This window comes from Podarcis raffonei, chromosome 16 (genome assembly GCF_027172205.1).
Source record: "Podarcis raffonei isolate rPodRaf1 chromosome 16, rPodRaf1.pri, whole genome shotgun sequence".
NCBI classification, from domain to species: Eukaryota; Metazoa; Chordata; class Lepidosauria; order Squamata; family Lacertidae; genus Podarcis; species Podarcis raffonei.
In genome coordinates, this window is record NC_070617.1 from 19,174,726 (window position 1) to 19,199,383 (window position 24,658).

The 24,658-nt window shown below is 47.0% G+C and overlaps 1 protein-coding gene across 1 annotated transcript in view; it reads right to left on the minus strand.

The window, feature by feature from the left end:
- The window catches only part of ACTN3 (actinin alpha 3), a 43,197-nt gene that overhangs the window by 4,632 nt on the left and 13,907 nt on the right, over positions 1-24,658 (minus strand). The window contains exons 2-16 of the mRNA XM_053368647.1: positions 15,784-15,898; positions 15,310-15,429; positions 14,216-14,302; positions 13,011-13,098; positions 11,096-11,174; positions 10,410-10,491; positions 9,049-9,134; positions 6,893-6,985; positions 6,245-6,475; positions 5,351-5,498; positions 4,226-4,376; positions 2,807-2,915; positions 2,563-2,703; positions 1,813-1,995; positions 448-582 (exon numbers count right to left, since the gene is read on the minus strand). Coding sequence (XP_053224622.1) covers positions 448-582; positions 1,813-1,995; positions 2,563-2,703; positions 2,807-2,915; positions 4,226-4,376; positions 5,351-5,498; positions 6,245-6,475; positions 6,893-6,985; positions 9,049-9,134; positions 10,410-10,491; positions 11,096-11,174; positions 13,011-13,098; positions 14,216-14,302; positions 15,310-15,429; positions 15,784-15,898 — 1,848 coding nt within the window. The remainder of the gene's footprint in view (positions 1-447; positions 583-1,812; positions 1,996-2,562; positions 2,704-2,806; positions 2,916-4,225; positions 4,377-5,350; positions 5,499-6,244; positions 6,476-6,892; positions 6,986-9,048; positions 9,135-10,409; positions 10,492-11,095; positions 11,175-13,010; positions 13,099-14,215; positions 14,303-15,309; positions 15,430-15,783; positions 15,899-24,658) is intronic.

The window sequence follows — 24,658 nt, forward strand, 5'->3', positions numbered from 1 at the left end:
CTGTTGCCTAGAGGGCCATTTCACCCTTTCTCCTCCTATGGGGGGCGTCCAGAGGGTTGTAAGGTGGAAGGGTCAAGAAATAGCAGTAAGATTCAGGATTAGGGAAGCAGTCCAAGCATCCTGGAGTCTCAAGCCTGCTCTGATGGTCCAATGCCCATCCTGCTTCTAACCCACTAGACAGCCCCCTCACCAGACAGAGCTAGTAATCTCTCCCAGGGGATGTAGGTGGATAGGGGCGTAGGTAAGGAGTTGCCATATAAGGAATCAAATATTTGGTGCATTGTATGCTGATCAGCAGCAGTTCTCAAGGGCCAGAGTGTCACCCAGTCCTATCAGTAGATGCCATTGAGGACTGAACTTAGAACCTTCTTCATGCAAAGCTCTACCACTCAGCTGAGGACCTTGAGGGCATTTTGCCCTGGCACATGGGGCAGGAGAGGACCTTACCTCCATCTTTGTCTGGATCCAGGGTCCAATGATGTTAGCCTGGGCGGCAAACTGGCGTCGGAGGCGTTCATTGGCTTGCTGTCTTGCCAGCTCTTCTTGCAGGGTTTGATCACGGTGTGGGACCAGCTGCTTCACCTGGAGGAGCAAGAAAAAAGAGACTCTGTACATAAGAATTGGGGTTTAGAGGCCCTACTGGAGGGAGATCTGGGTTGGTGTGGTGTTGGGTGTAGTCCTGTGAGGACAGGAGGTACTCTGCCCCCTCAGAGCCTTTCCTGCCTAGGATGAAAGCAGGACTTCCAAAGCACATGCATCAAGGCAGCTGGAGAACCTCCAGATGTTCCTCTTCTTGGCAATTGTTTAGGGTAGGGGACCTGAAAGCCATCCAGATGTGGTTGCACTACAGTTCCCATCATCACTGGCCATGCTGACTATGGCTGATAGGAGTTGGAGTCCAATGACTGCTGGAGGGCCTGACAGGGTCCCCACATCTGGTTTAGAGGCTCAATGAATAAATCAGCTACTCCAGGAAAGAGGAGCTATTGACTTATTGTCACTTATTGAATCAGGGATTAAGGACCGCAGCATTGTTTAGCTTCTGCATCAGCCAAGGCCCCAGAGATTTGGAAAACACCCTCCTGAAACTAGACTGGCAGCTACAATTCTGATATTTCATCCCTTGCTGAAAACATGGATTGCTTGCTAAGCTTTGTTGGAGAATTAATTTTCTGCACTGTTGGGCACTTGTTCTTCATTTTATTATTCTTTAATGATTTTAACATATCTTTTTAATGAGTTGGCATTTTGTAAATCATTTTATAAACAAACGGGGGATGGGTCTGTGCCTTGGCAGTGGACTTTCCATTCCTCTCTAGAAAACAATCTGGAGCTGGCAGAGGGGAGGGTGTCTGCTCAGGTCCCCCATAAGAACACCAGGTAAGACCTGCAAACTAAAAAGGCCCCATCTAGTCCAGCATCCTAGATGCCCCCATGGGAAGCAGGCAAGCAGGAAGTTTTTAGTGTTTGATGTTGTATTGTGTTTTTACTATTTTTTGTTGGGAGCCGCCCAGAGTGGCTATCCCTCTCCTGCCACCATTCCCCAGCAACTGGTATTCAGAGTTGCATTACTTTTGATCCTGGAGGAGGTATATAGTTTTCGTGTCCCATAGCCACACACCCCATCTGGACGTCTCCTGTGTCTTTTGAGAGGGGGAGCACAAGCAAGGGAGCAAAGACAGTATCCCAAGGAGTCGGGGAGGAGCACAGCACCTTGGGGGTGACCCGAACCAGCAAAAGCCTTTGCCCAAGACCCTCACACAGCTCCCGAAGAAACACCATGGGGCTGGTTTCTTAAAAGGATGCTCTCACCCTGTCCCACTTGTTGGCGATGTCGAGATGCGAGAGGTTGGTGTAAGGGTTCAAGCCCGACAGCTTGATGCCGTAGGTCTGTGCAATCTTCTGGATCTCGTTCTGGATGCCCAGGATGGCCATGCGCTCCTTGTCAGCCTCAGGCAGGGTGGCTTTGAACTGCTCGTGGGCTGTAATCAGGCTCTGCTCCAGGAGGAAGGGGTGAAAGTTAGTTGCTGTCCAGGTGAGTACGGCAGGCAGAAGGAAATGAGCTCTCTCTACTTCCTTTTGCTTTGCATAAATCTATTGCTCTTTGTAAGAACATGAGGCGAGCCTCCTGGATCAGGCTCACAGCCCACCTGGTCCAGCTTCCTGTTGTCCCAGTGGCCAACCAGGTGCCTCCAGAAAACTTGTTGGCCATCTGGACACACATGCATTGGCACCCTGCTCAACTGTGATTCCCAACAACAGGTATTCAGTGGCGGTAAAATACAGCCATCCATCAATAACTTTCTCCTCCATTAATTTGTCTAATCCTCTTTTAAAGCCATCCATGTTGGATAGCTCTCACTCTCAGCATGATTCATACTGTTATAAACCTGTATCATGTTCCTCCTCCATCATAGCTAAGAAGCCTTTTTTTCCCCCAACATGAAGTTGCTTCCAGCATCCCTTGTTGACCTGTGCTGTACCTTCTCCAGCTCTAATTTCAGGCCCAATGTAATTGCTTGGAGTTCTCAAGAAGCATTTGGCTCTGCTGATGCGCCTCACCTGGATCTCTTCAATGCTGTGCACAATGAACATGTCCTGAAGGTCCTCAATGGCCCCATCCATCCAGTTGTTGAAGGGGGCAGCTCTCTTGGCGAACTCCAGGTACAGCTGGTCAATGGTCTCCAGCAGCTTCTCCACACGCTGGGTGGCGAGGAGAGGAAAGAAGGTGAGGATCGGAGAATAAAGTCACCTCCCTCATACCAAAGAAGAAGGGACCAAATCCTGCCAGCGCCCTTTTCCTCACCTCCAGGGCATCTCTCCTCTTCTGAGTGAGTGTCCCCAGGGTGTCCCACTGGTCACAGATGGCCTGGCAGCGGGAGTTCACAGAGGCTGCATCGTGGTAGTCCAGCTCACTGTAGTGATGGGCCACAAGGATTAGGGGTGCATAGCTGAGGCTATGGGCTTCCCCACCCGCAGGAGAGCATCACAATGGACACCTTTCCTTTCCTTTCCCATCACCCACCCGCAAGAGGAGGCTGACTTCACCCCAGCTAAGGGACCGCGACAAATGGGAAATCAGCCACCCAAAGGCCATGCAGCAGGAAAACTATGTGACCACTTTAAGCGTAGGACCCATTATTGCTAACTCCAAGGTTGTCTTTCAATGGAGCACAATAGTGAAATTTAAAAAGGTCAAGAAGGCATACACATTTATGGGGCTGGCAAGACAAGCATTCTGCAACCTGAGAATCTCGGCAGTCGTTTAAGAGAAGGATGAGGGACCTGTGGAGGCCCTCCAAAAGCTCTCTTTTTAAATTCTTGCAGCTCTTCCCAAAATTCACCAAAAAAGGATTGGTATGAGAAGTTGAAAAGAGGAGACCCCTGCTGAAGTTAAAACTCCACAAAGAGTCAACCTTTCTTAACAGATCCTCACAATCCCAGGAGTTTTTGTTGATGGCATTTCAAATACTGGTTGCTGGTAGGGCTGTCATTTGGGTCAGGGGGCTGAGGGCCCCTCCCCATTTTCAAGGAGGGGGCTGGGCTCCCACAATATTCTGTGATTTGCAGTGGGCTCCATCGGGCCTCCCCACAGCTACGACAGGCCCTGCCAGGTCTACCTGCGGCTGCAACGGGTCTCCTTCCACTGTATTGACGTCACACATGCTTGCCAGGGTCCCCCAAAGTTGGGTGGAACCCAGCGCATTTGGTTGCTGGGTATAACCAGGACTTTTTTTCAGCTGCAATTCTCCAGAACTCAGTTCTGGTACCTCTAAGGTGGACACCACTGCCATTATAAGAGAACAAGGGAGGTGTTCATGTTGAGTTCCAGCACCTCTTTTTCTAGAAAAATAGTCCTGGGTACAAGAAGTGGAGAGAGCTTCTGCTGTGCTCATGCAGGCTTCCTCAAAGAGACATCTGATTGGCCTCTGTGAGAACCAGATGCTGGGACAGATTCTTAGGTGAGTCAAGATTTGGAGTTTTCCTCTCCTTTCCCTTCCACCCCAATGAAATCAGACACCCCTGGGATTCTGACAGACATGCAATAGATGTATTGCTAGCCCAGTCCCACATGAGAACTGAGCCATGAACCTCCAGCCTTCAGGAAGTGAGAGGTTGGGGGTGGTGGCCAAGGGTTGAAGTGGGAGCAGCCAGGACCCCTCGACTAGCACCCAACTTTCATCTCAAGGGGGAAAGGGCAATGTTCTCTCTCCTCGGCACCCACTTGAGTTCCTGCGCGATGGCTGCGATCTGCTCCACACGGTCCTGGTGGGCGGCCAAGTCGCTTTCAAAGGCCTCATGCTTGCGCATCAGGGCTCTGATCTCATACAGAGATGCCGATTCGTAGTCCTTCTGTGAGAGCATCTCCTCCTTCCCTGTGGTGGGAGGAAGCAGAGCTAGGGTGAGAGGCTGGGCCGTGAGCAGAGCAATGAAGAGTGGAATATGAAGAGTGGGATGGACACAGGAGGAGAGGGGATCTCCGCCTTTGGATCTGTTCTGTGACCTCCCCTCTTAGGCCACAACCCTCCCCTACAGACCCCCAGACCCCCCAAAAGGAGTGAAAGAGAACCTTTCACTATTGGGAAGAGGAAGGTGAATCCTGCCACTACTCACTAAGTACCGTAATTTAATTCACTGGAATTGTAAATACTTTTATGCATTACCATGTGTTTAAATTTGATTGGTTGGTAACTGGATTCTAGAGCGCTCTAGTATTCTTCATGTGATTGGCTAACACTGATCACATGGGAGGTATCTAGTGAAGGAGAGGCTCTGTTTTACGTGAAGTGAGATGACTGTGTTTTAGAATTCACTGTGAACACTGCTAAGTTGAATAGAGGGTTGGAGCGCTTCTTCTCTGCTTGAAAGAAAAGGGAGCAAAGCTGCAGGAGAAGGCAAAAAGTTGAAATCTCTCATAGGAGCTGCAAGGTGTGGCCTAACTGAAAACATTATGTTTTAATTTATCTGTATAATTTTCTGCAAGGGAAGCTTTTGAATGTTAAAGTCTGGGCATTGGTTTAATTTCCAAAGAAGGGAGTCAGTTATATATACGATTCGAGCTTCTTAGCTGTGTTTTCGCTACTCTTACTTCAACACTACTGTCCTGAAAATCTACTCATAATTAGGCTTAAAAAACACGTGAAAGAGAATGTATGGGGGAGGATAGTGGATTGGGAGGCAGAAAGAAAATGGGTGGCCCACTGCTAGCTCTGGCCCCGCCAACTTTTGGCCCCACCCACCCCTGGCATGTAGTTCCAAAAAGTTTACCCCTAAGGGAACGGAACCCTTGATATAAAAGCAGTTCCCTGCCCCTGGAATAGAGGGAGGGGCTCAATTGCGGGCAGGTTACCTCTGGTCCAGGTCTCGTGCAGGGTGGCTTTCTGCTTAAATTTCTCAGCCAGGTGGTCCAGGCGCTCCAGGCGCCTGATCTCAGTCAGCAGCCATTCCTCATAGCCTTTCTCAACCTGCTCCAGCCCCTTCCAGGCATTTGCAATATCCTGCAGGCAAACACAGGGCAGCTTCAGCCTAGCTCAGTTGGTAGAGCATGAGGCTCCTTAATCTCAGGGTCGTGGGTTTGAGGCCCGCATTGCAGGAGGTTGGACTAGATGAACCCTCACGGTCCCTTCCAACTCTACAGTTATTCGAATCTCCCCTCAAAGTGGCAGGACCTGCAGCTGTGCTCATCAGGAGCTGGTGCCCAGGCAGAAACCTGGGAAAGAGATCCTTCCTGGCACTTAGGCTCATAGCCTACAGCCACATCTGTGCCCACTCATGACACCCCCTGGCTCAATGGACACCTGGTTGGGGACCAGGAGCGTGTGCACTCACCCCAATTTTTAGCCTCTGTTAAACAGAAACGTTTCAAAACTTTACAATACCTGTTTGTGAAGAGCAGGGTAGGGAACTGGATCGGGCCCCTGGGCCTGATTCTTAACTTCCCCTTCCCTCGTGAGCCAAGTTTTTGCCTGCTTTGTTGGGAATCAATGGAATGACCCCTCCACCTCAAACCACTTTCCATTCCCTTGGACACAGTTTACTGTCTCCATTGGGACCCCAAAGCTTAATTAAGATCCAATTGACCAGCTATCACTTGGAACAGCCTCCCATGGGAAGACTGGCCCTGTCACTGCTTTTGCTTTTTTAGACTGGCAAGAAGGATGGTTTTATTTCAGCCATCTTCTGGGGAGCTTTGTTTCTCATCCCCCCCACCTGCCCTATGCCCACCTGCCGCCCTGTGACTTACAGAGACCATCTTCCCCTCGGAGGGCATGAAGGCTGGGCGGTTGCTGAGGCGCAGTTTTGTCTGCAAAGTGTTGAAGTTGATCTCCAGCTGGCATTTCTCCTGCACGCGGGGGGGCTTGTGCACACGCCGGTAGTCCCGGAAGTCCTCCAGCTTGCGCTGCATGGCGCTCATGCTCTTCTCTGGCACACGGTTCTCCAGCCATGGGATGGTGCGCCGGATCCATTCCAGGAGCTGACCGGGAAGAAACAGAAGGTGGCTTTAGTTGGCTGTTTGGGGCTGCGGAATCAAGACATGCTGTCCTGTATGCTGTCAACCTCTTGAGACCTAGAAGCCCACCTTTAGCCCAAACAACCATTTTGGGGGCCCACGTCTTAATCTTTTACCATATTTTTGGGCTGCTGCCATGACCCAACTTGGATGCAACAGCAGTGCAAGTGTGGATCTGTGATTCCCCTCCCACCGACCCACGAAAGCTTCAAGGGAAGTAAGCAAACAAGCGTTAAATGCTGGGACAGATTGGGCCCTGTGAACTGAACCCAGGAATTCTGCTTCTGAGTTCAGTGCTCTGTTTCCTGGTAGGAAGGAATTGGCGGGGAGATGTGAAAGGGGCATTGCTTTTGGGGACTTCCAAAAGTAGTTTCAAGATACCTCGCTGGCCAGCTTCTCGTACTCCTGCATCAGCTTTTCATTCTCTTGATTGACAGCAAGCACCTTGCAGATCCTGTTGGCTGCCGTCTCAGCCTGGAAGAGAAATGGACTTGCTGGTTAGAAATGGGAACAGTAAATAACAACACCAAAGAGCTGTGGGCAGGGAGGAAGCATAAAGAGATCATCTAGATTAGACCGGGAGTTGGTGGGCATCAAGTGAAAGACATGCCAGGGCATTCAGAGCTTTAAAAACTTCCCATGGTGCGAAAATTTGCCTCCTATGTGATTATAGAAATATGGAATCGTTAAACAAAACAAGATAGAGAGTTATACCAGTGACTGACTGACTGAGAGAGGAGGATGGTCAATATCAGGAGTGGAAAACTTGGAAGTAATAAAGAAGAAAGCAGAAAATAAATGATGGACATTAGCTCTTGAAATCCAGAACATGGGACGTCCCCTTGAAATTATTTAATTCGGACTCTATAATTTGAATGTTTTTGAATGTGGTAAGATTTCGCTTGATTTGTTATTAATATGAATGTTTTTTTAAATTGGAAAATGAATAAAAATTATTTACAGAAGAAAAAAAATAAAATAAAAAACAACTTCCCATGATGCAACCTCAAATTCCAGAACAAACTATGTACATTTATCAAATCTACTTGCCTAGGGCTCAGCATCCGTGCCTCATTCTGGCTGCACAATGGGATTAGTGGGGAAGTAGCTTTAATGCAGAGCTTTCAAAACTGTGTGTCGTGACATATTAGTGTGTCGGCTGCAGTGTGTCGGTGTGTTGCACGAACACTCCCCATACTCCTCCTGGGGCTGGAAAGGGGTTAGTTTAACCTCCAGTTTGCTAGTAAAACTGAATTACTATGTCACAAAATGATGCATGACTAAAAAGTGTATCACCAACTTGAAAAGTTTGGAAAGCTCTGCTTTAAAGGGTTTTTTTGTGGGGGGGCAGGGGGGGTTGCAGAAAGTTGCAAAAAACCCCAGACAGAAATTGAGGGACATTTATGTAGAATAAACTAAGTTTTACTTAGAATAGACCAACTGAAATTAATAACCATGACCATGTCAGGTCCATTGTTTTCCATGTGTCTACTCTTAATAAAACATAGTTGAATACCATCCATGTATTTGGATGTATCAAGTTTGTATAGGGCCCTGTGTCCTACAACCCAGCCAAACACTTGCAAGTGAAATAGCTTCATGCTTCCTCAACCAGCAACCACACATTTCCTCCTGCTTCCCCTTCCTCCACAGCTAATTCCCCCTGCAGCAAATTTGAAGAGTGAAACCCCTCAAAGCACAAACCTCTCCTCTTGTACTCTGTAAAGTGCTATACACCTTGACGGCACTACAGTCATCGCTGCTGTAGCCACCAACACTAGGGAGCAATTGTCAAAGGGAAGATGAGCCCTGACTCAAAATTATCTGCTATTTTAAAACTATTTTTGATGGTGAATTTTGCTATAGTCTTGTTTTAAAAGTCACAATCTATTGTGCATGTATATAAATATGTTGTGGCTAGAACACAGGAAGATGCCATATACTGTGTTCACCTAGCTCAGTATTACCTACACTGACTGGCAGCAGCTCTCCAGGGTTTCAGGCAGGAGACTCTCCCAGCCACACATGGAGATGCCGGGGATTAAACTCAGGACCTTCTGCATGCCAAGCAGATGCTCTTTCAAAGAGCCCTAACCTTTCCCCAAGCTGTCTTGATAATCAAATATTTTGTCTCATGTTTGTGGTCTGTAGATCAAACTGCTACCACCACCATTAAATCCATCAATACCATCATCTTTGGCTCCAGAAGGCAAGACTGGAGCCAATGGGTAAAAATTCCAGCGAAGCAGATTTCAAGCAAACTTCGATATAAATTTCCTAAGAGTAATAGCTGTCCAACCACTAATGCAGGTTGCCTTGAGAGAGGGTGAGCTCTCCTTTGCTGGAGGCAGTTATGCTGTGTCTTGATGGCAGCCTGTTAGGGATGCTTTAGCTGCATCCTGCACTGAGCAGTGGGTTGTCATAGAAGACCCCCAATTCAATGATTCTAAAAGGAAGAAGGAACTGGGCTAGCATAGTTCTCTGCTGCAGATATGTAGACCCAGGGGGAAATGCTGCTACCGCTTCTTTTTGCTTACCTGCTCTGCACCTGCAAAGGCGTGGTAGAAGCAGGAGACGTAGGTCATGATGGCTTTCTCGTCCGGTTTGGGGGTGTTGACAATATCTGTGGGAAGAGGACAAAAGCTGAAGGAGGAGAGCAGCGAGGCACTCAGTAGAGAGGGCTACTCGCTAATGCTGCTGAATTATATTGATGGCGCAAATGGAGATACATTGCCAAGAGAATTGGTCTTATATACAACCCTGGCAGTTCAAAATGGTAATTACAATTCAAAGGAAAACAGCCCAAAATCTTACACTGAACTCTAGGTACCACTCGCTCTGGAATATAGCTACAATGGAGAAAAATCACTCTTAATTTGATATTTCGACAAGAGCAAGAGAGCTCAGTTGGTAGAGCTGAGACTTTTAAGCTCAGGGTTGTGGGTTTGAGACCCACGTTGGGCGAAAGATTCCTGCATTACAGAGGGTTGGACTAGATGACTCTCGTGGTACCTTCCAACTCTACAATTCTATGATTCTATGCTCACTTTCAGACACGTTTTATATGATTTGGCATCATTTTAAAGACAACCCCAATCAAAAGCCTGACAAATCTGGGACGATACTTGACAATCAAATGGCACTAATATAAAACAGCACTTTACGAGAATACAACTTTAATTCTCACTTTTTTCTATCATGACTCGGGCTTGGTTACTTAACCCATGCGTAGCAGCACTTATTCTATGTGCTTATTTTATTGTCTTGTTTCTCAACTTTTAATTTTCATCTGCTGCTATAACTGAACTGCTCTCTCTGCTTTATATATATTATAAAATAAAAAATCTTTACCCCCCCCCCAAATAGAGCGGGCACTTCAGAAGAAGGCTACCCAGCATGTGACTTGCAAGCAGGTCCAGCAGAAACCAGAGATGGGTTTGGCATAGCAGATGGGTCTGGGGAAGGTAAGTCTTAATTTGCTCTTCGGCCCTTTGGGAGTCTGATTTGCCTCCCTTACAAAAGACAGGTGCTTATCCCACTCCAGACCCATTTCATCGCCCTTTATCCCTAAACCTCTCCCTTTCTGTTGGTTAGAGCATGGTGCTGATAACACCAAGGCTGCAGGTTTGATTCCCATATGGGACATATTCCTGCGTATTCCTGCATTGCAGGGGGTTGGATTAGAGCAGGGTTTCCCAAACTTGGGTATCCAGCTGCTTTTGGACTACAGTTCCCATAATCCCCGACCATTGGTCCTGCTAGGTAAGGATGATAGGAGTTGTAGTCTAAAAAACAGCTGGAGACTCAGGTTTTGGAAACCGTGGACTAGAGGATCCTCAGGGTCTCTTCCAACTCTCTCACTTGAACACAAACACACACATGGTGCCTGGCTCCTCACCTTCTGCATCCAGCATCTTAGGGATATCCAGATACTTCTCAGCCACCTCAAAGGCTGTGTTGAGATTCCCAATGGGGTCATCCTGTGGACAGACAGACACAGTTGCTCAGAGCGAGTCGCTACACCATGGCAGGGAGTAGCTGGCAGGGTTACAGGTGAGGATGAGTCGGAAGGGGGACAGCTCCTAACTGAGACACTACTTATTGCTGCTTATGCTGAACTTGCTACAGGTATGAAAAGCTGCTTTGTGCTGCCGAGACTCTATCTATCAAGACCAGTCTGCATCTCCTCTGACAGGTGGCAGCTCTCCAGGGTCTTGAGCAGAGAAGGGTCTTCCCTGTTTCTAACTGGCGACACCAGGAACTGAACCTACAACCTTCTCCATGCAAAGCAGACTCTCAACCACTGAGCTACACCCCTTAGCAAAATGCCCACCATAATGGTGGACAGGGAGGGATCAGTGCACCTTTGGACCCAGACACACAGGGGTCGGATTGCTGGCAATGAGAGCCACAAGGAGAGTCCTATTTGCTCTAGCTGTGTGATTGGCGGGGCAGAGGGGGGTGGGTGCTGGAAATCACAGGTTGACTCAAAGGACAAAGATGCCAGCAGACATGGCAGAGATTGCAAGCGGAGAGCCTGAAAGGAATGGGCGCAGCCAGGAAGACACAAGAGGAAGACAGCACCTTTCTGAGCTTGGCGTAGTCAATGAGGTCAGGGCGGTGCCTGTGGATCAGGGCGCAGAGTGCCAGGCCATCCTTCCAGCTGGTGGGCAGCACGCAGGCATGGAGAGAGAAGAAGGAAAGAGTGAATGAGTGAGTCCTGGGTCTCTTCAGCTGGGTCTGGGTGGCCTCCAGCTTTGCTCCAACGTCCTTTGTCAGAGAAATGGTGGCTGCCCCATCCAGGCATGGAAAGGCACAGGGTGCAAATGAAGAGGAAAAGGGAGGAACAGAAGCAGACATTGCGGAAGGAGCAAATCTAGTCCATAGAGGGGAGGGGAACCTCAGGCTCAGGGAATGGATGCGGCCCTCCAGGCCTCTCTATGCAGCCCTGGGAACTCTCCCTAAGCTACGTCCCTCATCAGGCCTGCTTTGCACCTTCCTTGGATGCTTTTGCCTGGCTGAAATGTGTCCCTACATATCTTTAGGCATCAGGCGAAAACTTTCCTCTTCTCCCAGGCCTTTGGCTAATTAAGCAATGGTCTTTTTTAAGCTGTAGGAAGAGGGCATTGTTTTTATTTGCCACTATGTTATGCATTTTTTTAATATATTGTAAACTGCCCTCAGATGAAGGGTGGCATAGAAATTTAATTAATTAATTAATTAATTAATTAATTAATAATAATAATATTCATCCAATGCTCCAGCCACATTTGCCTCTGGCTCTGCCCAACATGGGCGTGTGGCCCTCAGAAGGTTGCCCTGAAAGGAATGTGGCCCTCGGGCTGAGTAAGGGGGTCCCCTGGCCAGAACTGGCTTCCTTCTTCCTGCAGGAACATTGGCCCTGTTGCCCTCTGGGCAGAGGAGGCTGGTTGCAGGAAATTAGCCTAGGAGCTAAGTCCCTTTTGGCACCCAGCTCTAGTGTTGTTCCTCCATGCCATGCATCAGTTTCAAGCCAACAGTCAGGCAAACAAATGCTGAATCCAGCTGGTAGGTGTGCTATTTATTTATGTTTAAATGTCCCAATTGCAGAGTTGGGGTTCTGCAAAAGCTCTTTTGCCTCAAAGCAGGCAGAACTGGGAACTGGGGGAGGCTCCTCACACTGAACGGAACCAGGGACAAAGCCCTGACTGCCCCCCACCCCAATCCCACCCCGTTTTCCTTTAGGGAATTCTGTCTTCGGCAGACAGAAAGTTTACTTATTAATTTTGTTGCATTTTTATCCTGCCTTTTTCATCCGAGGAGCTCAGGGTAGTGCAGATGGTTTGCCTCCTCATTTAATCCCTGCAACACCTCCCTCCCATTAACCTGGCAAGTGCCATATAATCATAGAATTGTAGAGCTGGAAGGGACCACGAGGGTCATCTAGTCCAACCCCCTGCAATGCAGGAATCTTTTTGCCCAATGTGGGGTTTGAACCCTCAGCCCTGAGATTAAGAGTCCCATGGCTCTGCTGCCTTAGCTCTGTTTTTATATATGGAAGGGTTTTTAAAATATTGGGGTTTGTTAATACACAGAATTGCTTTTCATTTGAACTATTTTACATGTTTTCTTGTTCTGCCATTGTAACTATTGCATTTGTTTCATAGTTAGGCGTTTTATTGCTGTAAGCCGCCCTGGGAAGGGTGGGCTAGAAATCCAATTCAACAAACTAACAAAAATCATTTGCCATTATTTTATTTGTCAAATATAAGCACCTGCCATTGATGCTTTGGCTGAGATTCCCGCATCAAAGGGGGTTAGACCAAATGACCCTTGGTGTACCTTCCAACTCTACAATCCTATGATTCAATTCTTCTTATTCCTCCTCCTCTTCTTGTATCCTGGCTGCATAGAAATCTTGTCCCTCTTTCACTATGCACAGCCTGTGCACTTGTAAGCGTGTAGCAAACAATGAATGCAGCTGACCCCAAATTGTGTGTGACCCCCCCCCGCCCCATACCTGATGTGGAAGTTTTGCACGTTGACATTCCGGTAGGGAGCAGTCTTCCTCTGGCACCACAGCAGCAGCCCCTCCTTGGCTGAGGTTTCTGGAAAGAAAGGAAGGAAGGAAGGCTCAGGCAATGGACCCTCTGTGCTGGCTAAGACCCAGGAGTTACTTCGATACCCGGCAGGGACACTGGCTCTTGCCTACTCTTGTCCGCTCAGAGTAGATGTCATTTTCTACTATTGACTGACAGCAACTCTCCAAAGTCTCAGCCAAAGTCTCAGCCAGTGTGGTGTAGTGGTTAAGAGCGATGGACTCGTAATCTGGTGAACCGGGTTCGCTTCCCCGCTCCTCCACATGCGGCTGCTGGGTGACCTTGGGCTAGTCACACTTATCTGAAGTCTCTCAGCCCCACTCACCTCACAGAGTGTTTGTTGTGGGGGAGAAAGGGAAAGGAGATAGTTAGCCGCTTTGAGACTCCTTCGGGTAGTGATAAAGCAGGATATCAAATCCAAACTCTTCTTCTTCTTTCCCATCATTACACCTTCCTGCAATGCGCTTGCTCCAGCACCACTAAGCCATGCCAGCCTGCCCACCTATTGCAGGGCAGCCCATTCCCATTGCCAGTGGCTTTTCAGGATTCCCAGCAGAGGACACCCTTTCCCATTACTTGACAGCTGGCAGTTTTAACTGGTGGTGCTGGGAGTTGAGCCTGGGGCCTTCTGCAATTGAGGGGGGCAGGGAGACCAGCACCAGAGACTGTCATTGTTGATCAGCTGCCTGGGGCGGGGCACACCAGAGCAGGAGGCTCCCCATTCTGGCCTGGTTGCTGATCTGCCTGGGCGTTGCTCTCTTTTCTGAGCAGAGGCCAGAGTGAGAGATGAAGCAGCCGCTGCCTCTACCTTCCCTGCCTGCTCCCTCTGGGCAGCAGCGCATATTGTGGTCAGAAAGAAGAGGACAAGGGAAAGGGCAGTGAGGACCATGGCAAAAAGGACGAGGGCATCTTATCTATGGGACTCTAAGCTGGTCCTGTTCCCTTTTCCACTTGGGTCCTAGGAGCATAGGAAGCTGCATTGTACTGAGTATTGTCTACACTGACTGGCAGATGCCACTGGGGACTGAACCCAGGATGTTCTGCATGCAAAGCAAGTGAGCCAACAGCTCTTCCCTTAAAAAGCAGACTGGGATGCCGCGAGGGGCTTGTGTGCCCTTGTGCTCACCTTCCACCGAGATGTCCTGGATGGCAAATCGAAGGATGATTGTCCAGATCATGCCCAGAGTCATCTTCAGGTTCCCATCCACGATTTCTGGAAAAGCAGGAGGGGATGGAGGGAGCTTAGAGAACCACAGTGTTTGGGGTCAGACCTGCATCGTTTCAGTTGTCTCAACAAAACCGCACAAATGAGACATGGATTTTCACCAAAGGGATTCCAAACATGTTTGGAGATATAATCTCCTTCTGTGGGGGCACAACCTGGGGAAGGATGTCTGTCCAAAACATCTGGCGAGCAAGTCTGGATTCAGTAATTCTTGGGCTTATTTATGTACCACTTTTGGGCCCAAAGACCCAACAGCTAAAGCAAATTCAGGAGGAGGCCTATCTGTGGCTCTGTTAGCAGCAATGATAGCTAAACTGAGCCTCCAAGTTCAGATAAAGTGTATCTCTGAATATCAGTTGCTGGAAGCAAGCAACATGCAGGCGTTATACAGCCAGTTCAGACCCCGTGCATGTAAATATTATGTCGGGATTTCATTGCTCCAATGCATTTTATTTACCGATCCTAATTTTGTTTTGGCTGCCTTCTTGTGGTCCATTTGCCTGCATCCTTCAGGAGCTCTTGGCAGCCTGCCTGAATTTTGCCAGGCTGAATAATTTGGTACTATCTACTCCTTACCCATTTCGCTGCTCACCCTGACTCCAGATTGCTTATGAATAAGCTAAATCGTACCAGTTCCAGTACAGATCTTTGAAGGGGACCTTGCAATTTACCTATAAAGGTAGTGCTGTTGAGTGGGACATCCATCTGCTCAGAGGGCTGTACTGGTTGCCAATATGCATTTAAAGCCCTCAAAAGCTTAACCTGAGGAACGACCTCATCCCCATGCACACCTGTTCTTCAGCATCCATGATCATTGGCTGTGCTGGCTGGGGATGATGGGAGTTGGAAAACAACATCTGGATAGCACCATGTTGGCTACTCCTGGCTCGTAGAGCACCGCATGCCCCAGAGATGTGCTTAGCATGCACTACAAACCGGGCTTTTGGTGTTACATCTCCAGCCCTCTGGAATGAGTTACCAAACAAAACACTCACCCTCAGCACCAATAGATACCAGCTTGACCCCCTTGCTGGCGATGAAGTCTAATGCCTTGTTGACATTGGCGATCTTGTGGAAGCGCATCTTCCCTTTATCTGGCTTTGGCAACCTTTCACCTTTGGGGAGAAGAGGAAGAGGAGGGAAGATGGAGGACGAGGGAGAGTCAAATATAAAGTATTCGTTCAAAGCAACACCATCAACAGGAAACTAATATATTATCTTAAAGATTTCAAAATGAAACATCACAAAGGAGGTTGCAACAGACCTACTGCTAACTCCAATTAAATGTAGCAGATCCTGCCACTTGGTGATTTGGAGTCTTAGGCAGAAGTTGAACTAATTATAAAAGTTTTATTGTATCTGTGGCTTGCAAATTTTGCCTCAACTTCCCCGCTCCACATTTCTTGCCCCTGGGCAGCTCCACAGATATCACCCTCCCCAAAGCTTGCTTTTTTTTTTTTTAATAATACCTGAAATCACCTCCAGCAGAAGCATGAGCTTCAGGCCATTCCGGAAATCTTCCTCAATGTTCTCAATCTGCGTTCCTGCCTTCCTCAAGTGAGAGTTACACCAGGCTGTGAATGTCTGCGGGGAACACAGTGGCAATGGTCAATTGAGTCACCAAATACCCATACACATCGTATCTCTGTTTTTATGATGACTGCATTGAAATGCTAATGATTAAGCAGCATAAAGATGCCTTAAACCAGGGGTCAAAAAACTTTTTCCGCAGGGGGCCGGTCCACTGTCCCTCAGAACTTGTGGGGGGCCAGACTATATTTTGAAGGGGGAAAAATGAACGGATTCTTGTGCCCCACAAATAACCCAGAGATGCATTTTAAATAAAAGGACACATTCTACTCATGTACAAACATGCTGATTTCCGGACCGTCCGTGGGCTGGATTTAGAAGGTGATTGGGCCGGACCTGGCCCCTGGGCCTTAGTTTGCCTACCCATGGCTTGAAAAAAAAACACGCACACCATCATTACTGAGGATTGTAGTCAACTAAAGAGCGACTCAGCCTCTTCATATCAGTTTCTGGGGATCTCCTATGCAAGGAGAACACTGTTGCACACAGGCCATGCTTGTGGACTTCCCTGGGGGAATCTGGTTGGTCGTTGTGAGGTCGAGATGCTGGACCAAATGGGTCTTCTTAATGTTGTCCTTTTCCAGCTTCGCTAAAGCTGCCAATCTATTGTCCTTTACATACATACAGAATCCTTACTTAACTTAGAATGGGGTGGAAATGCGGGAAGGAATACCTGCCCCTTGTCCAGAATATCTCCCCCCTTCTAGAAGCAGTATCTAGCTATTTCCTGGTGAAGATACTGAAACACTCCATTTAGACTTTGCAGGTGGGCACTAAACCGACACTGCCATGAGACCAGCACAGCTTGGGTGTTGGAGTGCTTTGTTTCTAAAGGGTTGCCATATTCCCCAAAGTGAAAATCTGGACAAAGTTGTTGAGCTTTTTTATTTTTGGCCTTTTTTCAAATTTTCAAATTTTTTTTATATATATATATATATATATATACACACCCCTTTCGTGTGTCTGGGTTTTTCAGACATTTTGTCAATTTGCTGAAAATCCACCGTTTTTCAGACATTTTGTCAATTTGCTGAAAATCTGCCATTTTCCTGCACAATTTCTGGACAAGTCTGGGAAAACCTGGACATATGGCAGCCCTAGGTAAAAAAATAAATATATCTAGATATCAGACCCTCCAAGTGTCTCTATTTTCTAGGGACAGTGCTGGATTTACAGAAGCCATCCCAGTTGATCCTGGCATGCCCCACTTTTCCTTAGGATGTTCCTATTTTCATCAGATAAATGTTGGAAGGTATGAGCCAGCAAAATGAGTAACTATACAAACATTAGAAGACATCTGAAGGAAGCCCTGAGCCCTGTACAGTTGTACCTTGGGTTACATACGCTTCAGGTTATATACGCTTCAGGTTACAGACTCCGCTAACCCAGAAATAGTGCTTCAGGTTAAGAACTTTGCTTCAGGATAAGAACAGAAATCCTGCTCTGGCGGCGTGGCAGCAGCAGGAGGCCCCATTAGCTAAAGTGGTGCTTCAGGTTAAGAGCAGTTTCAGGTTAAGAACGGACCTCCGGAACGAATTAAGTACTTAACCTGAGGTACCACTGTATCAGGAAGATTTTTTAAATGTTTAATGTTTTATTGTTTTTTATATATGTTGGAAGCTGCCCAGAGTGGCTGGGGCAACCCAGTCACATGGGCAGGGTATAAATCATAAAATGATATGGTGATGATGATGGAATAGGACATCTCTATTTTCATCATAGAAATGTTGGAGGGCATGCGATCATTCAAATAAAGATACTGTACACAACATTTATACTTGGCAGGCGGGTGTTAAACCGACACTGCTATGAGACTTGCACATCCTGGGTGATTGGTTTCTAAATCATGGTAAAAAATAAATACATCGAGCTATTCGGGGAAGCAGGTGACTGGCTGAGAGTTCCTTGTTTTTGGAGAAGAAGTGCGTATGTTCCTCTCTGTGTGTGAAATATGACTAAACAGGTCCAATTGGAGCATATGGGATCATACATTGCCTTCAGTTCATTCCGCAGCATCCTGATCTCAGCTCCCCTGCCTCCCACCCCGGTGCCTGGCCAAATTTAGACCTGGCCCTCAAGGTGCCTGCAATGAAGCAAGTTTCATGCAATGCCCTGAGTCTGCAGAATATATTTATGGCCAGCCACCTGGCGCCAACAGAATGGGAAGGATGGGGGAAGAGCAGTGTTTCCTGACCATCCCAGGGCACTTGTGTACAGCAGAGAGCGTACAGTGCAGGACGTGGCGATGGCAGGCACATGGCAGGCTGTCACAACAAGCAGCTCCAGCTGGCAATTGGATCAATTGTTGCTGCATTTTGTTTTGTTGTGTCATTTTACATTTCTGTATCGTAAGCCATCTTGAGTGGGCCTTTTGCCTAAAAAGGTGAATACACTGAACAATCTGGTTTTTTTTAAATTAAATATTTATTGGTATTTTCAAGAAACACACAGCCAACAAAAGCAAAAAATAAACAAAATAAAAACAACACAAAAATACATATTCAAAATTAAACAGAAAAATAAAAAAAAACCACATAAAGTTTCTGATACTTATTTTCCTCAACCTTATTTCTCAGACCTCCTCACACCTCCCCTTCTTGTATTCCAATTTAAATTGTCAATTCAGCAAGTCCTTAACTTATTTCTTCACCTTAACTTAAACATTTATTCTAACATACTATTATTTTACTTTACTTCTTTTTTCCATTTCCTCAATTTATTTTTAACAGCCTTATTTTCAATTAATTTAAAAAAGAAAAAACCAATTTCACCTTATTTAAAATTACACATCAATACTTATACCTCATTAATTATTCTTACACCTTTTTCCTAAGGTCGACCAAAGTTTCCCTTCCACGGTTTACCCAATTTCCTTACCACTAACAAAATATAAAACAAACAAAGCAAAGCAAATTATCCTTATGTACCCTTTGGATTCCCAACCTCCACCCACCCTTCTCCCGGTTCCAGTCCCCAACCAATATCCATCAGTCTTTATATTATTTATTTAGCCTGGAGATCTCACGTCCGAGGCCCTTATATCTCTCTCAGTTCCTTTCTGCCGGTCTCTTTGATAGGCCTTGATGTTAAGCCCCAGGTCTCGGAGGGGCTCCGGCCCAACAAAATCCATGTTGCTTCTAGCCAGTCCTCCGTACTTAAACGCAGAGCCTATGGGGTAATCCAACTCTTGTTTCAAATTTCTTTCAAATCCAAATGTCCCCACAGCTCCAGCTTCCACCTTCATCAAATTTGTAATCCTCAGGTCTTCAGATCTCCTCCAAAGGGGATCTCTCCATTTTCCAGACTCCCAATCAGACCAGGCTTTCCGCATCCAATTTTTATTGTCCTTTTTTATCATCATGTCAGGCCTCATATTGTAGCTCTCCTTTGACTCCTGCAAACCTCCAGCTCCTCCTTCATTTTCTTCGAAAACAACATATTGCTCCATCGTATCTGCGCTTTCAGTTTCATTTATTTGTTCAGTTGAATAGGCTTCCTGTTTCAAATCCTTATCAGACTCCAAACTGTTGTTTACTGTCCAATGTAGTAGCGATACCTCCGTAGACAAAGCATCGTATTCATCTTGTAAGTTTCCCAAGAGAACAAGTGCTCTGTCCAATTCTGCTTGGAATTTACCCACTCCAGCCATTTTTGTAATGTAGTATCCTTGTTACCCCTCTAGGGGGGGATTTTAATTCCTTGATATTCCTTTCAGCTCAAAACCAAAAGTCCTGTTATTTTGTATCAACCCTCCTTATTTTCAACAAGTTATACCGAATAAACCAGCAAAACAGCAGAAACAATGTTCTCTTTTTCCAGCTGACAGCTAGCTGACTAGCAGCTCACTTGACAGCTGTCAAAGTCTTCCATGCAACAGGCTTTCTCATAGGACGTTCCCGGGTCTAGGGGGGGGTGTAGTTTCAGCTCCCAAAATTCTTTTTATCCTCCAGAATATCTTCTTATAATGTCGAAACCGTGAGGTCAGAGTCTTTTGTTACAAAAAACAGATTCTCTCGACCTTAGCTGCTCAGTCCTTTGCTTTAAATTGTTTACAAAGGGGGGGGTGGACTTCCTTTTTAGCCCCTTCCCGCTCGTTCCAAATCCAAAATAAGAAATTTTTTAAAGTTCCAATCTCCGTATTACTCACGGGTTGATGTTTTAAAATCCAATCGATCTTAGAAGAAGTTGGCGCTCTCTGTCAATGGCTTGCGGCTTCACTCCGTAGGCGAGGGAGTACTCTCAGCACCGCGCCTCACCCTGCCTCCGTTCCGAAGCCTTTAAAAAGGCTCCGTCGCGGATTGGGGGGGCGCAAATGGTGCCCGCCGAGTCTCTGTGTTCACAGGCATCCGCGCCTGTGATTTTAAGGGTCTCCGCTTCGCCGCAGCGGCCAGACCCAGACGCTACGGAGCCGATTCCCTCCGGAGCTCGGAGGGAATCCGCCATTAAACAATGGCGCCAACCCGGAAGTCTACACACTGAACAATCTGAACAAACACACACCTGGAAGCGAGAGGGCAGCCACATTTGTTGCTTTGTGTGACTGCCTGGTTCTGGGTTCAGTTTCAGATTAAAATGGGTGTTCAGGTGAGGACACTGAACCCCTTTCTCCGCATTACCTTGTGTGCACTCCCTTGAAACTCTTACCTAGGGACTGACTACACTTCAAGGATTTAACAGAGGTTTCCTCAGTCCAAGGATATTGTGGGGCCCACAGTGGTAATAATGGGGTTAGGGGAAACTCCCTCCCCCCAATTCAACAATTCCCAGAATCCTTACGGAGAAGCCATGGCGATTAACGTGGCATATAGCCGATACTGTATACACATTTGTGTGTGCATGTAACTCAGGCAGGCCTCTAGAATTACACGTCCAACGACCAGACAAAACAGAATCTGGAAAATCTGAACTGAGCAGCAGTTTGAGATGGGAACCCTTGGGGTCAGGGGCCAAATGCAGCCCTCCCAACTTCTCCCCTATTTATTGTTATTTTATTAATTGCGTTTACATTCCAGCATTTCCTCCAAGGAACTCAAAGTGCTGCACGTGGTTCTCTCCCTCCACAATTAATCTCCACAACAACCCTGTAAGGCAGTAACCCAAGAAACTTGCCTCAGACCGCACCCCTTCTCCCCCAACCCATGCACCCCAGCAGCCCTGCTTTGCACCCTCGGTGAGTGTTTATGCCTGGCTGGAATGTGTCCTTCAGCTCTGACAATGCTCTTTGTTTGCCTAGATGAGGGAGAGGGAGGGGGAAAGTGTGTTGATAGAAACTACCCTGCTGTACACATGTGAAATGTACATTTGCTCCACCCATTTTTGCTTATGACCCTATGCACCACTGATAAATGGCCCCTCTGGAAAAATATATATCTCTCCATCTGTTCTAGGAACTGGGGGTCAGCACAACATTTCCAACAGATTTAGGGTTTGGGGGGTCTGCTGGCACACAGCTGGTGCTCAGCACCTGTTTCTGATATTTGAATCGCTATGAATTGGTCTTGAATTGCATTCATTGTTTGTTGAATTGGTTTGGCTTTTTGTTCTATGCGGTACTGTGTTTTTTTGATTAGGTATAAAATGCCCTTTAATGTGTCAGCTTTTGTTGTGTTCTTTCATAACATGCATTTTCCAAAACAGGTCGGGGGGGGGGGGGGCGGAAATATGGGAGGACAACTCATAAAGCACCAGAATCAGGATATTGTCTGGATTCTACAAAAAATGCACATGAACAAAGGACGGCAGTTCTGGAGGAACGGGCAAATGTGTGGAAACCACATTAGAATGATCCTTACAACCTGCTGTTGTGTTTTTTCTTTAAAAATGAGCAGCTAAACACCAGAAGATGGCTATGAAGCGCTAGATAGTAAAAATGGGTTCAGCCTCAAATCCTTCCTGCCCCCCCCCCAATACAATGGAATTTGGGATTCGTTTTACAGACATTTCAGTTTGGGGGCAACTTATTTATTGGAAACAGCAACATGAAGGCTAGAAACCAGGAAGCTGCCTTATCCCGTCAGATCATTAGTCTGTTTAGGTTGGCAGTGCCTACAGTGACTTGGCAGTGACCCTCCTAGGGTCACAGCCCTGCTTGGAGATGCCAGCTGTTACATGCCACCCCAATATCCAAGCAACAACAAGACATTCCAGGGGTGCCTGCACTTACCCAGTGTTCAGTTTCCTTGGAATGAGGATCAGTGGAGACTGTGGTGTCTTTAGGAGACATGGTTTCATTTATATTTATATAAAAACTGAGCATGGGACGCGGGTGGCGCTGTGGGTTAAATCACAGAGCCTAGGGCTTGCCGATCGGAAGGTCAGTGGTTCGAATCCCCGCGACGGGGTGAGCTCCCGTTGCTTGGTCCCTGCTCCTGCCAACCTAGCAGTTCGAAAGCACACAGTGCAAGTAGATAAATAGGTACCACTCCAGCGGGAAAGTAAACAGCATTTCCATGCACTGCTCTGGTTCGCCAGAAGCGGCTTAGTCATGCTGGCCACATGACCCGGAAGCTGTCTGCGGACAAACACCGGCTCCCTCGGCCAGTAAAGCAAGATGAGTGCCACAACCCCAGAGTCATCCGCGACTGGACCTAATGGTCAGGGGTCCCTTTACTTTTACCTTTACAAACTGAGCATAGGATGGAGGGTCTCACATCAACACTCCCATCTTGCTCTCCTCTTTAGGTTTCCAGGGGGAGCTCCAAGTCCACAGAGTAAGGCATGTTTCTTCCAGCTTCCAGCTCTCTCACTCAGAACTCTGGGTTGCATCTACCAGCTAGGTGAGAGGTGGCTACCTGTGATTTACCTTGTATTTTATTCTATGAACTGCCCTGAGATCTTTTGATGAAGGGTGGTATATAAACCTTAATAATGATAATGATTTGCTCTATGGCCCAGAGCAACTTCTTTGGATATGCTAAATCGCAATGCTTATCAAGGAGCCAAAGTCATTACCTCGAGGAAGGAACTGGTTTGGCAATCTTTCTCTTGCACTTTCTTCTACCCCCATAGATACAGGATTGCACATTTGGAAAGGGAGACTTACAGCACCCAGCACCCTCTGCTGTCAACTCAAAATGCCAGGAATTAAACCAGCGGCATTTTGCATGCAAAGCAGGTGCTCTGAGCTACAGTCCTTGCTCTGTTAAGATTTGTGGGAATGGGATGGAGTAAGAGCTGAGCATGGAAAGGGGCAATTGGCCTGTTTAAAGTAGTCACACAGCATGCCCAAGAGCTCAGTCCTGCTTTTCTAGATGTATTAGTCTAATCTGCTCCCTGAGGTTCTGGTGGGGAAGAGCAACATTCACTCCACACACCCACACCCACACCCCTGTCTCAAAATAACAACACCATAGCACTTTGTCCTCTCCACAGATCTTTACTGAATCCCCTGATTCCTTCTCCCTCCCAGTCCCCTTTCCTTTTGAGTCGTACCTGGCTAAAGGAAGCGACAACATTATTATTATTTTCCCCAAAAAGTGCAGACATGCATTTTAAGCATCAAACAGAATAGAAGGCGCTCCTAAAAATAGGCAGTTTTACAGAGGCATGGGTTCGTCTATTAAAAAAAATAAAAATACAGTTGAGCTGCGTCTGCGCTTTAGTCTATTTCTAGAGACTCCTCGGAGGCAAGAATTTCGAGACAGGAATGTTGCAGGAAGCTTCCCAGCAACCACTGTGTAACCTGAATTAGCTGGCTTTTGAACCCAAAATAAATTAAGCTCCAAGGCGAGCACTTCTGCTGAGCTTCCAGTTGAACCAATAATGAATTTAATCCTGTTTTATTTTTAAACCCAAGTCTAAACCTTTTTTTTAAAAAAAGTGTTAAACTGTCAGCCTTCTGTGGAATCGTGTGTAACTAGAAATGGCTGCCCTAAATATTTGTAATTGTGCTTTGGGACATCTGTGGCACACAGCCTCCCCCAAAGAATCGTGGGAACTGTGGCTTGTTAAGGGTGTTGAGAATTGTAGTTCTGTTGAGGCTAAACTACAGTTCCCAGGATTCATTTTGGGGGGCACCATGTGCTCTAAATGTGTTTTAAATGTATGGTGTAATCCCTTATATCTCAATAACTCCAGCAGGAGAGAGAGATAAATACATACTTAACACCGTCTTCCCATTGAAACCAATCAGAATTTAAAATATTTCACTTTGGCTAGGATTCTGCTCTATGTGGGGGCAATATGGCCCAGTGGCTAGCCTTAGACTGGAGAGAGACGGGTTCAAATCCCCACTCAGCTAAGAAGCTCACCCGCTCCTTGGGATCAGAGACCTAGGTCACAGGGTTATCGTGAGGATAAAATGAGGGCAGGAAGAGAACCATGTACACTGCTTTGAGCTCCTTGGAAGAAAGGTATGATTACAAATAATAACACAAGATTCATATTTACGGCTGCATATTCAGGCTTCAACAGATTTAATCCTAGCAGGCTGGGATCTCTTGTACCTCCTTGCAGGGAGCCTCTCTCACTGTTCAAGACAGGGGGCTGGAGAAACCACAGGCCTTGGGTTGGGGGCCAGATACGGACCCCCAGGCCTCTCTGTTTGGCTCTCAGGCTCTCATTCCTCAGTGGTCCTGCTTGGGGTACTCCTGGGGTGCCTTTGCATACCTGGAAGCTCCCTTGAGCTAGGATGACAACCCATCCTTGCTAGCCTGGATGGATGTGCAGATGTGTAGAGGAGGCACCTCTGATTTATGTGGGGCTGGAATGTGGGGCCGGTTTAAAGTGATTCAGACACTGTTGGATTTGGGGGTG